The sequence below is a fragment of the Physeter macrocephalus genome, chromosome 18 (genome assembly GCF_002837175.3).
Source record: "Physeter macrocephalus isolate SW-GA chromosome 18, ASM283717v5, whole genome shotgun sequence".
NCBI classification, from domain to species: domain Eukaryota; kingdom Metazoa; phylum Chordata; class Mammalia; order Artiodactyla; family Physeteridae; genus Physeter; species Physeter macrocephalus.
This window is the reverse complement of record NC_041231.1, coordinates 5,264,545-5,278,233: the sequence shown is the minus strand read 5'-3', so window position 1 is coordinate 5,278,233 and position 13,689 is coordinate 5,264,545. Positions and strand designations below refer to the sequence as shown.

Below are 13,689 nucleotides of genomic sequence, written 5' to 3'. Positions count from 1 at the left end.
GCTTCCCTGGTGGCGCAGTGGTTAAGAATCTGCCTGCCAATGCAGGAGACACGGGTTCGAGCCCTGGTCCGGGAAGATCCCACATGCCGCGGAGCAACGCAGCCCGTGCATCACAACGACTGAGTCTGTGCTCTAGAGCCCGTGAGCCACAACTACTGAGCCCACGCACCACAACTACTGAAGCCCGCGCGCCTAGAGCCCGTGCTCCGCAACAAGAGAAGCCACCGCCATGAGAAGCCCGTGCACCACAACGAAGAGTAGCCCTCGCTCGCCGCAACTAGAGAAAGCCCGCACGCGGCAACAAAGACCCGACACAGCCAAAAATAAAATAAATAAATAAATGAATTTATTTAAAAAAACAAAAACAAAAACAAAACCCAACTTTCCCCTTTTGTCCGGGTTCTGGCGGGAAACAGGTGACACCCCAGCTGGGGAACTGAGGAGAGGGTAGAAATCCTTACAGGACGTGGCAGGAAGAGCGGTGGGTGGAAGGGGGGCCACCACGAGCCCCGTGAAGGCGTAAGCGATGGGGCCAGCGCCACCACCCAAAGCTGGACCACTGCGGGAGAAGCAGCCTGCAGTGCCCAGCGGGCCTGGAGACCCCGCCCTACGCTTCCTCCTCTGCTCTTCCCGTTACCCCGATGGCCACGCCCCAGCAGAAGCCAGAGGGCATGTGGCCAGTTCACCAGTTTGTGGGGAGAGCAGGGTACAGACAATGGGGAGGGACCGAAGCATAAACAGAAAACACCCAGCACAAAACCTATGCCTTCTATGCTACAGTGAAAAGAGCGTGGACCGGCGAGCACTCTTGTCTACAGCAAAGTCCCAGGCTGGGAGCTCGCTGTGCGTTGCATTAAACGGACCTGGGATGACCACACGCACCAACTCAACTGGCCATCCTGCAGCCACTGGGGTCCACGATAAAATCAATGCAGAAGCACAGGAAAGCATCATGGCCAACTCAGGCGGGCACAGTGGGGTGCACACACCACTGAGAGACCACAACTGTGTGAAAACATCCGTGTGTGCGTACAAAAATTATTGTGGCTGAAGTTTTGGAATACCGGGGTCATGGAATTTTTCCCTTTCGCACAGTCTTCCTTAATTATTTTCCTATTATTCTTCCAGTGTGTCCTCTTGTTAACAATGTGATTGGAGGTTTAGCTTCCTCACCCCTGAACCAGGTGGCTTATACTCAAGATCGCGGTGAGGACTGAGGGAGACTGAGCCGACAGAACCACCACCGCACGACGGTGGGAAGAGCAGCGCACCCCACGATGGGCCCTGGGCCGGCGCGACCACGAAGCCCAGAGCCATGACTCTCCTCCCCAGAACGGCAGCTTCCTACCACAAAAGCCACAGATAGAGATCTTGTCATTTTCTGACACTCACCCGACTTCTCGCTCCCCTAAACGATGACTATGTTGCGATGAAACCCAGTTTTTCCTCTTCATTAAACCAGTTATTACAACAACAGAGTAGACTGGAACATCACAAATGGCTTTCTTTCAAGTAGCAGAAGAAATGCTCATGGCAATCACCAGGAAAATTATCTTCGGGTGTCATTTTCCTCGTACCTGAGCACACGAAAGGCCGCCAGAGCCACCACCAATGACAATGAGGTCGTAATCATGTGCTGGATCTTCCTGAAGGAGCTCCTGTAACAAACCACTCTGATGTGCCTGAGGGTTAATCAAAGGAGAGAACACAGTATGACTTGTTTTTAAACTATTTCTTTGTACCCTATGCTTAATCAGCATAAATTTCTTTTATAAAAATCTTGGAAACAGTTGACCTACAATTTATGTAAGTTGGAACTGTCAGTTTACCTGGATGGCATTCAATTGGGTCCAGCTAGTTAGAACAGATGACAAAGCACATGTATTTTGTTGGTTATCACCCAACAGTGAGGCATGTGTCCAATGATGGGGAGGTCATGGCCTTATATCCATGTCAGACAAGGTCATTTTGTAAGCAGCTCTTCTGCCCTTTTCTGTTTGCTCATCTCTGCTTTCCTCAGGCCTTAACTGTAAAACTGAGATCATAGGTAACATTTAAACTAGCTCCTGATTTCTGCTCTACTGAATGCACGCAACACCTCGCCTGACCTGCTGACTCCTTTCCTGGATTAAAAGGAGTAAGAATGAAGGATTAAGTACGTAAAAAATGACTGACTCTCTATGCCCATCTTCCCCCTTAGCAAATCTGCAGGCGGACCACGTGGGCAAGATGGCATCCAAAGGAAGCTCAGGAGAAGTCAGCAGGTCTGCACACAATGGAGAAATGAGGAAGAATCTGACCTCCTGTCTTAGTGATTAACTGAGATTATTTCCCCTTTTTCCCTTTAAAAACATTCATGGCCAAGCAGAACCTTCCAAGTTGGTTTTGGGACATAGGTCCGCCTTCTCCCCAGATGGCTGGCTTTTCTGATTAAAGCAACTTTCCTTTCTACTAATACTTGCTTCTCGATAACGGCTTTTGAGTGGTGAGCAGATAAACCTGAGTAACAGAATAACTAAGTGCAGTTAAAGAGCCAAGCACGATTTTTCAAGATCCTCTATATTTTGTTCACCTATGCTAGTCTTCACTTTGAAAACAATTCTCATGCATCATCAGCAGGACATGCACTTTGAAGTTTTTCCTGGTTTCTCATAAATTGACCTAAATCTTGCGACTTCCTATACAACACAAACAACGTGCTTTTTCTGTTGGGATGGTCAGGAGGCTGACCCTGCAGCACATTCTCTTGTCCACTTGACCCTCCTTGTGGTCAGAAGAAGCTTAGATGAGGTCAGAGGCTCCATATGTGACTAAACAATAGTTCTGTCTGTGCGAAGTCGGCTGCTCAGTCCCATCACACTGGCTTTCGAGCGGGCTCATCCTGGGAGCGCAATGGAAGTGCCACACGACCACAGACCCAGCAGATGTCTCGTGCATGGTCCCAAAGCCGGGTGGCCTCCTGATTCCTAGGGGCCCGAGGGAAATCTACCTCCTAAACAGCTGCTGTCCGAGGGAGAGTCTTGCAGTCTCGAAGTAGAACTGATATCTCTACAGCCCCAGATCCATGCTCTGACAGCATCTTCCCAGCTAGGACTGGCAAGACCAGCAACTCCAAAGGTGTTTAGAGGCTATAAACTATGGTACATACCCCCACGTGAGTTGGGTTATAGCTTCTAGGACAGATAGAGCAGGCTGTTACTAGATAACAGTGACAATCCCAGATTAACATACAACGTAGACAATCTTTTCTCCCGACAAAAATATAATTCTTAATTGAAATCTAAATATAAGTACTTAATCAATCACTGATCGTTACCATTTGCATACGTACATAAAGGATACAAGAGCAGAATTTTAATAAAAGCAAAGAACTAGTTAAAATACAGACCTTATTTAATAAACAATAATTTTTATCTATTCCTACTTAACCGAATGATTCCTGTTCATTTCTGCATTCTAGGAATCAAACAAGCAAAGCTCGCAGGGTCAGCAGCCTTGGTAAGAGTTCTATGCACCCTGGACCAGAATGTTAGTGTTGACCTCATTTCACTAAAACTTGAGGAGGGAAGAGGCCTTGTTTCTGTCCCATCAGGGGGAAGAGAGCAGGGCCGCTCACCTGTCTGTCCTGCAGCCTCACTCAAAACCTCCTCCTTCTCAGCTTCTGAAGTTTGAATTCGTAGGAAAGCTAATTTCCGTTAAAGTAAACAAGATTATCTGATAACCATCCTATAGGCTTTTGATTTTACAAGCTCCAAGAGACACAAATGAATAGACTTCTAAAAACCATCTCCTCCCCCTTTAAAATATTTTTTTAAAACAAAATTTGAACAAACAGCATTCCAGAGCCCACGGTACTATCATTACCTGGAAAGTTCGGTCACATCCGCCCACGTGCACTTTATTCACAAAGATATTGGGCACGGTCCTCTGATCAGTGATCTCCAACAGCACCTCTTGAACACTGGCCCCATCATCTTAGGAATAAAAGATTAAATATGTAAAATGCTGCAAAGGTTCTAAGCCTTTGTGAGCTGAACTGAAGTGTTACGACACTCAGACACCCACGTTTGCACACCCACAAAGGTCAGCATATCATACAACTTTATAAATGATGACTCGGGAGGGGAAAACACTCAGGTGTTCAAAAGGAACCTTAAACAATAAAGACCAGTCTACTGACTCCTTTTAAAATAAACACTTCTAAACTAGAATTTGATTTATAATCCAAAGACTGGGCAGAGACAGATAAGAGTCCTCTTTAAAGAGCCGACATAAAACACAATCTGCTGTAACGGTGGTAACTCGGAAAATCCCCTACAATTACACGTGAAAAATCTTTACGATCATGGTCCCTAAAACAGAGCTGGGCCGTAAGTACTTCACGCGCCCTACTCGGGATACGCTCTAGAAACGTTTCAAAGATTCTAGAACACGCCACTTATTAAAGTGACCTGGCTAAAAGGAGGGGTGAAGTCCACGAAGGCTCAGATCAGGTCTTTGTTCACCATGACGTCTCCCACTCCTGCAAAACACATGCACGTGTAAAGTGCACAGATGACAGGAACTCCCAAGTATGCAGCTGGAAAACTAGCGTGTCGCCCCGCAGGGGTGATGCACTCAGGAAACAGGGCCAGAGTCACTTCGGTTATCACAGCTTAATCTACTGCGCTAGAAAGCTGGCAGACACATCTGAAATGCCTGAAGGACTTCCAGGTTACCGGCTATACATCTTGTTTCTAGTCCCTCCCCTCAAATGCAAAAAACATAAACAAAAAAAATCTACACAAATTATTTTCATATACAGGTTCATTCTCTGTGGGGTTGGATGTAGGTGAAATCAGCTCATCTAACCGAAAGAGACAGGAGTAAATTGAATTGAATGAGGCAAACGGAAAGAAGTCGATCTTGTTGACATTTATTACAAACAACATTGTGTACTAATCATTCCACTTACCAACTTGATCAAGTTCCAAGATATTACAGTCAACTCCCAGAGAAGAAAAGAGTTCTTTAGCCTGCAACAAAAATGCACCTAAGTTTTGCTCTCACAAAGACGAGACAGAGCTATGAAACACGGGCACAGTGACGAGGGATGTCCAGAACAGATGTTCCTCAGGTACACGAGCTCTGGTCTACGTTCCCCCCTTCCTCTGTGCCTCTTCCCAGAAGAACCTCACCCCACCTCTTTCCTTCCTTTACCGTCTGCAGTCTCCATTTCCAAATGTGTAACTTCGGCCCAAATCCCCTTTCTGAACTCAGGACAAGCACTCTCTCTCCACCTGGCTGACCACAGGTACCTCACAGGCAGCAGGGCCCAGAGAAAGTTCATCTGTTCCCGCATCACTTTTCCTCTTGGCGTTTCCTGTCAACGTCATTAAGCCGTCCAACACATGCGCACCCACCACACGCCTACCGCAGAGATCATCCATTGCTCTACGTACTGAAGAAGCAACAACGAGGAAGACACAACTCCTGCCCTCCAGTAGGGGAAAGAGACAAGGAAGCGGACAACTCCGCCCCGTCACCACTGGCCAGGCGCTTGAACACAAAACCCTAGGTCCTTGCTAGTCACGCGGGGCACCAGCGGCACGGGCATTACGGGGAGGCGGCGGAGAAGCAGACGCAGGCCCGGGGCGCCGATCTGCATTCTGAGGACTTTGCAGAGCGCGGGCTGTGAGTCATTCCGGCGCCTCCCACTCCGCGCGGGCTGTGAGTCATTCCCGCGCCTCCCTCTCCGGCAGTGTCCTCCTCCCCCCACTAACTCCTCACCCATCCAGTTAATTACTAGGTCTCCACAGTCCTCTACATGGAGCTAGTTCATCCTTCCAGTTCCCCACAGCCGCTGTCCTCAGCCAGTGATACCTACCACGGGAATTTCTCAGCTCCCTCCTCGGGGCTCTCTAAGTTGCAGCTGATGAGGTCAGCTTTTAGCAGGGCTCCAACCCTTCGACGCCCTCAGCCCTCAAGGTAAAGCCCAGGGGCTCCAATTCCAGGATGGAGGCGTGAGGAACTTGGCAGGCCTGCTCCCTGGCAAACGTCCACAACTTGTGGAACTGGTTTAAAAAGAGCCATTTAGGGGCTTCCCTGGTGGCGCAGGGGTTGAGTCTGCCTGCCGATGCAGGGGACACGGGTTCAAGCCCTGGTCTGGGAGGATCCCACATGCCGTGGAGCAACTGGGCCCGTGAGCCACAATTGCTGAGCCTGTGCGTCTGGAGCCTGTGCTCCACAACAAGAGAGGCCATGATAGCGAGGCCCGCGCACCACAATGAAGAGTGGCCCCGCCTGCCACAACTGGAGAGAGCCCTCGCACAGAAGCTAAGACCCAACACAGCCAAAAATAAATTAAAAAAAAAAAAAAAAGAGCCATTTAAAGTCTCTCGAAATTGAGGGCACACAGCAAATAAGGAAACATTTATTGAAGAAAATCTACTAGATGTCATAGATGTCAGTAAGAGCGGGAGAGTCTGAGGCACCTGAGCCATGACCTGCACCTTCCCTCCTCCGCCCCCGTCGGCGTGATGGAAGCTCCACTTCAGGTGAACGTGGCTAAGGGAATGAGGCTGCCTGTTCCCTGAGATCCCAGCCACCAGAAGGGTCAGGCCGCCACCATTTCCCAATCTCCCCACAGCTCTGAGTGGCAGAGGCAATATTGCCGGGGAGTGTGGCCAGCAACACGGGAAAAGCTCCCCTCCTTCAACCACCCCCACTAATAAATCCAAGTTTCTATTCCAGGCAAAAACGCCGGGGCCCTGATCCCCCTGGCCCCAGCCCACTGGTGGGGCAAGGTGCCAGGCTGGCAGAGGCCACCGCCTCACCAGAGCTGCTCATAAAGCAGGTTGTCCCTCCAAGACAAAGGCGTCGCTGTCCCCACCCCAGCTCTGGAGCGAGGTCTCAGAGACTCTGCTCAGGGCAAGAGGTAAACCACAAGATCAGAGAGCTCCAAAACTCTACCCAAAGGAATGGACTTTATTTGAAACAGACTGTGGGGAAGTTCAAGTCTAAAGGTGCAACTGAAACAATGGGCATTTCAGTGGTGAGCAGTTAAGGGTAGGCTGGTAGCTCCATCCTCTGTAGCCAGCTGGTTTACCAGAGAGCCAGGGAAGGACATATCAAACCACAACCCTTCTAGGGTCAGAACAAATTGCAAATTTGTCTCAAAAACTATAGCTGCAAAGGGGCCCAGATTTAATTAGATCAGCAAAGGGAACAATTTACACCCCAGGGCATTGTCAAACACCGCAGAGCAACTAACCTGCAATTAGTGGAGCCTAATACCTGGCATGACACTGACAGGGTCAGACAATATAACACAGATGCCCAGCGAGAGCCCTGCTAAACCCGTTATCCCAGGGCGGCTGCGCAGACCCAAGGCTGCACCTCTGAGGAGCATGGGAGGCTCCATCTTCAGGTGGAAACACACTTCCCCCAAATAATCCAGCCAACGCACTACAAAGAAATAAACAAGCAAGCAAAAACAAGCCACAGAGAAAGAGGGGTCCAGTATCTGGAGTTGCTATCATACATTATCTAAAATGTCTTGGTTTCGACAAAAAAAAAATTACCAGACATACAAAGAAACAGGAAAGTGGATCCATACGCAGGAAGAAAAGCAGACAAGAGAACCTGCCTCTCTAACCTCTAACCTCTCTACCTGACTCTGCACAGGTAGGGATATGGAATACGGTGTCCAGTCTGGGTGACACATTTAAGCGGTTCATGGTCAAACTACTGCACAATCCATTTAGTGAAGGGTCACATGTAAAGACAAATGACATAAACACATGAAAAGCTTGGACAGGAAAGAAAAACACTCAGGGAAAATACTGAAATATCTGCCATTCAAGTAGAAGCCAGATTCTTAATTCTGTGCACTGGAGCAACAATCGCCTCCAAAAGTGAGTAAATGTTTCAGGGAGACAGATATGGGCTCAATTTTTTAAAAATCCCAGTAAACAGAGCTGTCCAATTATGTAACAGGACTCAAAGTAGTGGCCACGTTGTTGGAAGGGGTGACGCACAGAGAACAGAAAATCACCTGTCCTAAGATTTTCTGTGTCAGCAAAGGTTTGACCAGAACAATCTAAGGCTGTTTATTCACTCAACTCACTTACCTGCCTCATACTATTCTAGGCCCCAGCGACAAAGCAGTGGCCAGGTACAGTTCTGACTTCTTGGCCCTTTTATAAGCTCCAAAGGACTACGTAAATACATAGAGAAAGAAGACAGAGGCTAGAAAGAGACCAACACATATGCTAGAACCTGACAGGTGAAGAGTGAGCATTCAAACCGCCGCGGAGAGAACGGACTCTCCAAAAACTGAAGCAGGGACAACTGACAAGTTACAAAGGAAAAAATGAACTGGATCCCCACACGTCCTCAGCTTCAAGTCCAGGTGGAATTAAAGAAGGGGGGTGTGAAAAGCACACTCTAAAACTTTCAGGAGCTAATACAGGAGAGTATCTTTATGACCTCAGAGTAGAAACAGATTTCTTAAATAAGACACAAAAAGCACAAACCAGAAAAGAAAAAGAGTGATAGAGTCAACCATGTTAAACTTCCAAACTTCAGTTAACCAAAAGATCCCAAAAAGAGAGTAAAAAGAAAAGCCAAATCTGGGTGATTTTCCAATACATATCACCAGAGGACTAGTATCCAAAATACATAAAGAACGCCTATAAATCAGTAAAAAAAATAAATAAAACAACCTAATAAAGAAATAAGCAAAACACCTGAAAGTTTTGCAGAAGAGGAAACTCAAATGACCCGTAAACACATGAAAAGATGTTCAACGTTATCAGGAAAATGCAAAGCTAAAGCCACAATGAAATACCATCTCATAAATGCCAGATAGGCAATAATTAAATATATCAACTGTTGGCAAGGATGTAGAGCAACGGAACTGTTAATACCGTGCCAGTGGCAGGGTAAGTGGTATGAGCACGTGGAAAAACATTTTGGTATCACCTCGTCAAGGTAGAAATCATGCTTCCTCTGTGGGCCAGCCGTTCAGCTTCAAAATGCCTGCTCTAAAATAGCGAGTCTTGTGTACGTGCACCGAGCCATATGGTAAGAGTAGGCATAACCATGTTGTATTGAAGAGCAAAATACTAGAAACAGCAGAACTGATAGGAAGAGTACAGTAATGAAAATTAACAAACCCCAGTTACAGGTACTAACATGCATCAATCTCTAAAACATAACTGTTGAAGGAAAAAAGTGCAGAATACAAATGCATGATTCTACTTAACATAAAGTACCAAAACAAGCCAAAAGGAACAAAGTACGGTTTAATGATACATATGTTTGGCGGCAAAACTGTAAGGAAAAGCAAGGAATTCTGGCTAGTGGTCACCCGGGGGGGCGCGGAGGGGTGATATGAACCAGGGGGATCAGGAGGCTCCTGCCCGAGTGTGGTCTTCCTAGAGAAACTGTACGGTGCACGTGCGAGATACACGTTTGCCTGAACAACGTATAAGTCAATGGAAATCTGAAAATGAGATTGAAAATCATAATTTCACGCCCCTATCCCAAGAGCTTATGCTTGTACATCTTCCGCGTATTATTTCGACTCTCAATAACGTGAAGTATAGCTCAAATATGCAAAGTGCCATCATACAGATGGGTCTGTCTTCCAGAGGATCACTGTTCAAACTCACAACACAGGTGCACTGAGGGGCCGCGGGCAGTCCGGCGCAAACTGCCGCTGAGGCGCCAAGAGGATCAGGGGAACTCGGTCGGGACGGGACCAGCGCCGGCCTCTCCCCGTTGCTCTCCTCCCAGGACAGGACCCGTGAGACTTTTTCCCTCCGGATCCCTCGCCCACGTCCACCAGGCTCGCGGCCAGGGCAGGACACCGGCTCTCGCCCGCAGGCCCGCCCGGAGGCTGAAGGCAGGACCGCGTGGCCCAGCCAAGGACGGCGGGGCCGGTGTAGCCTCCGGACCGGGTCCGCGGGCGAGGGCGGAACGGACGGGCCCGAGGCCCGGGGAGCAGGCGGGCACGGACCAGCGGACCCGGGCAGGGGTGGGGGGCCGCGGAGGCGACGGACCAGTAGGCCCGGAAGCCCCTGCCCGCCTACCCGCGCACTGTGGGGACAGTAGCTCTTGCTGAAGATGACCACTCGGTGGCCCTCGATGAGGCCCAGCAGGCGGCGCCGAAGCTCCTCGCGGGCCGCGGAAGACAGGCGGCTGGTCCCGGGGGCGGACAGGTGGGCCCGGCGACCGGGCGGCGACTGCGGCACGGATACGTCGCGGACATTGCCCAGTCGTCGGTTGGGGGCGGCGCCGCTCGCCGGTCCCGGGGACGTCTGCGCCCGCGAGGGCGGCGGCAGCTGCGCCAGGGTCGCGGTGTCACTCCCGGCTGGGCCGGGCCTGCCCGGAGAGGAGGCACCGGTTCCGGGAGAGCGGCCGGAGGTTAGGAAGGGACCCCAGAGTGCCGCCCACGCCCTGCAACGGCCGCTCGCCCCACCCCGGCTCCGCCCCGCCCCAGCTCGCCCCGGCTCCGCCCCGCCCCGGCTCGCCCCGGCTCCGCCCCGCCCCGGCTCGCCCCGGCTCCGCCCCGCCCCGGCTCGCCCCGGCTCCGCCCCGCCCCGGCTCGCCCCGGCTCCGCCCCGCCCCGCCCCGCCCCGGCGCATGCGAACTAGGTCTCTGCCCGGCCTCTGTGGGAACTCGCCTGCCCTTCGCAAAGGGGCGGGTGCCAAGCTGTATAGTCTTGTTATTCCAACGTTGGTACGCGCACCTCGGGACCGCCCAGTCTCCATGTGATCTCCCAGGGGTGACCCCTGTGGAGGACTTACTTCCACCCCACAAACCCCTTTAGGCCACCTTAAAAATAGATATATGGTCTTCAGTGAGTGAGGATGGCTGTCTCAATCTTTGGAAAGAGTGAATAAATAAAACCATCTTTAGGAAAGATGGCTATTTTTTAAAGCTTATATCCAGCAAAGTAAATAAAAATACTACTGTGTTTCTTATCGCTACGAAGTTTTTAAAGGAATTTCCTCGGTCGCTACCCTTCAGTCCCTACTGCATAGAATTCTGGAGGCACTTCTAATAAAAGGACCCTGAAGTCATCTGTGCCAGAACAGGAATCCTGTATCCATCATTTCGGTGGCTGGGTGGGGGATCTCAGGGCTAACTTGCTCACCATGACTTACAGCCCCCTGCAGCGGTAGGATGAATGTATTAAACCCCAATAAAGAGAGACATTCAACCACAAGACCAGCAGGCGTGGCCTGGTCCCTCTCAGGGGTCATCTCCTGACACCTTGTGGTTCACGGTGCTTCAGCCGCCCTGGCTTTCTCCCTGTGCCTCAGTTATGTCAAACACAGTCCCGCATTAGGGTCTTTGCATTTTCTGTTTACTCAGCCTAGATGTTCTCCCTCATCCAGCAAATCTAGCTTTTTCTAGGGGACGTATGACAGGGAGATGCCTGAGGTCATTTCTCAGGCAGGCCGAGGTCAGTCCAGGTCTCCTGCTGACCATTCACTCACAGCCCCTTGCAGGTTCCTTTCTAAGTATCACCTACCTTATTGTGGAATTGGCTTTATGGCTACAAATATGATAGTAAGGAGAAAGGGCTGCCCACAGCTTCAACTTAGGTTTATTGTCCTCTACGCCCTTGTGCCAAATTTGTTATCTACTTGGCCCCGAGGATGCCTCTAACCTTAGTTTTCAAAGTTTAAGAGTTTCACAGTCAGGCCTCCTTACGATGAACCATCCCGTCCCCTCCCTGTCCTCAGCCTCCGGTCCTCTTCTTGGCCAGAGGCTGGGTCATTGAGTGAAAGGATAACACATTTCTTTCTGCTTCCCTGCTTCCTGGGTTTTCCTTTGTATCCTGTTCATGGCCTTACATCTAGTTGATCCATCAAAGCTTCACTGGTGGGCCTTTCAGAACCATGACACTGTCTTTAGGAACCTGTATTTTAATTAAGCTCTGAAAAAGCACAGGCTCTGAAGCCAGACAACCTGGCTCAGAATCCCAGCCCCACTGCTTCCTAGTCAGTGGTCTGAGACAACAGTCATAGGATGAGACTAATACCACTTCCCACCTCAAAGGGTTGATGTGAATTTACAAGAGTCAATACACATAAAGTGCTTAAGACAGCATCTGGCACCTGGTAAGCACACAATCAGCACACGTGTGAAGTTTCATTATTTACTTCTCCCAACAGCCCCAGAAAGGAGAGATCATTGTCTCCACCTCACAGGTGAGACAGCTAAGGATGGGGATGAGAACAGGATCTTCCCAAGGCCACACGGATGTCAGAGGAGGGACAGACTCGGGTCCCGGGCCCCTCCCTCTGGGGTACTGCCTTCTCCAGAATCAGCACTGCAATTCCCTTCAATTCCCTTTATTACGTAAGCCAGCTCAAGTTGTGGTTTTTGTTACTTGCAATAAAAAGCATCTTAACAAATAAAAATATTTCAGCTGTGCTTTGTGACCACCTAGAGGGGTGGGATAGGGAGGGTGGGAGGGAGGGAGACGCAAGAGGGAAGAGATCTGGAAACATATGTATATGTATAACTGATTCACTTTGTTGTAAAGCAGAAACTAACACACCATTGTAAAACAGTTATACTCCAATAAAGATGTTAAAAAAAATATTTCAGGATTATGATGTTAGGTGCAGAAAAATTCATGACTCATAATTTTTTAATGGAGTATATATTTTTATCATAAAATATCCTTCTTTGTCCTTGTTAACTCTTCAGTCGTTAAATTCTATTTTTTCTAAATATTACTGTGGCCAAATCTACTTTCTTTTGTCGGTATTTATATACATATCATTTTCTATCCTTTAATTTTCAACATATATTTGTCTTTTTCTTCCATATTTGTCTCCTGGGGCAGGAAACAGCCTAATTAATCACCTCTTATCCCTTGTAAGTCCTTAATTCATTGAAGTCAGATTCAAGAAATCAGATGATAGAGCCAAGAAGACATTGACACAGAAACTAGATTAGTGGTTGCCTTGGGCTGGGCAGCAGGGGAGAAAATAGGGAGGCATAGGGAGTGATGGCTAAGGGTTATAGGATATTTTTTGAGAAAAAAATGTTCTAAAATTGTGGCGATGGATCCATAACTCTGTGAATATACTAAAAGCCTTTGAATTTACACTTTAAATGGGTGCATTTCATGGCATGTGAATTAAGTTGTTATATAAAGAAAATACGAATAAATAAAACAATTAGAAAACTAGAACTCTTAGAAATTTGATGTATTGTTGCCAAAACTTATTTATATATAAAAATATTGTACATAACATAAATTATTATGTATATTATATATATGTATGATATGAATTATATATAATATAATATTACATAATTATTATCTACACTTATAATATATATTTCTATGTATACGCACATGTCTATGTATAAGAAAATTTCCCACAATATGGCACAATAAAGAGGCAGAAAATATGAAAGAAGATAAGAAACCAAAAAAATAAATCCATGAGGTTACAATGTCTGTCCAATAGAAGCTCCAAAAATATAGACAGAGAAAAAGGGACAGAAATAGGAAAATAATAATAATAGGAGACAACGTCCCAGCACATGAGCCTTCAGGCCAGAAGGGCCCTCTGAGTGCCCAGCATAACGGATCAAAAAGACCCACATGGGGCTTCCCTGGTGGCGCAGTGGTTGCGCGTCCGCCTGCCGATGCAGGGGAACCGGGTTCGCGCC

General features: G+C 48.4%; 1 protein-coding gene across 1 annotated transcript in view; it reads right to left on the bottom strand.

Moving 5' to 3' along the window:
• Nucleotides 1-1,244: 1,244 nt before the first annotated feature.
• Nucleotides 1,245-13,689, bottom strand: part of LOC114484206 (uncharacterized) — a 13,808-nt gene continuing 1,363 nt past the window's right edge. Inside the window, exons 2-5 of the mRNA XM_028478794.2 lie at nucleotides 9,657-10,455; nucleotides 4,955-5,015; nucleotides 3,865-3,974; nucleotides 1,245-1,682 (exon numbers count right to left, since the gene is read on the bottom strand). Of these exons, the coding sequence (XP_028334595.1) occupies nucleotides 1,563-1,682; nucleotides 3,865-3,974; nucleotides 4,955-5,015; nucleotides 9,657-10,455 (1,090 nt within the window). The 3' untranslated portion in view covers nucleotides 1,245-1,562. The remainder of the gene's footprint in view (nucleotides 1,683-3,864; nucleotides 3,975-4,954; nucleotides 5,016-9,656; nucleotides 10,456-13,689) is intronic.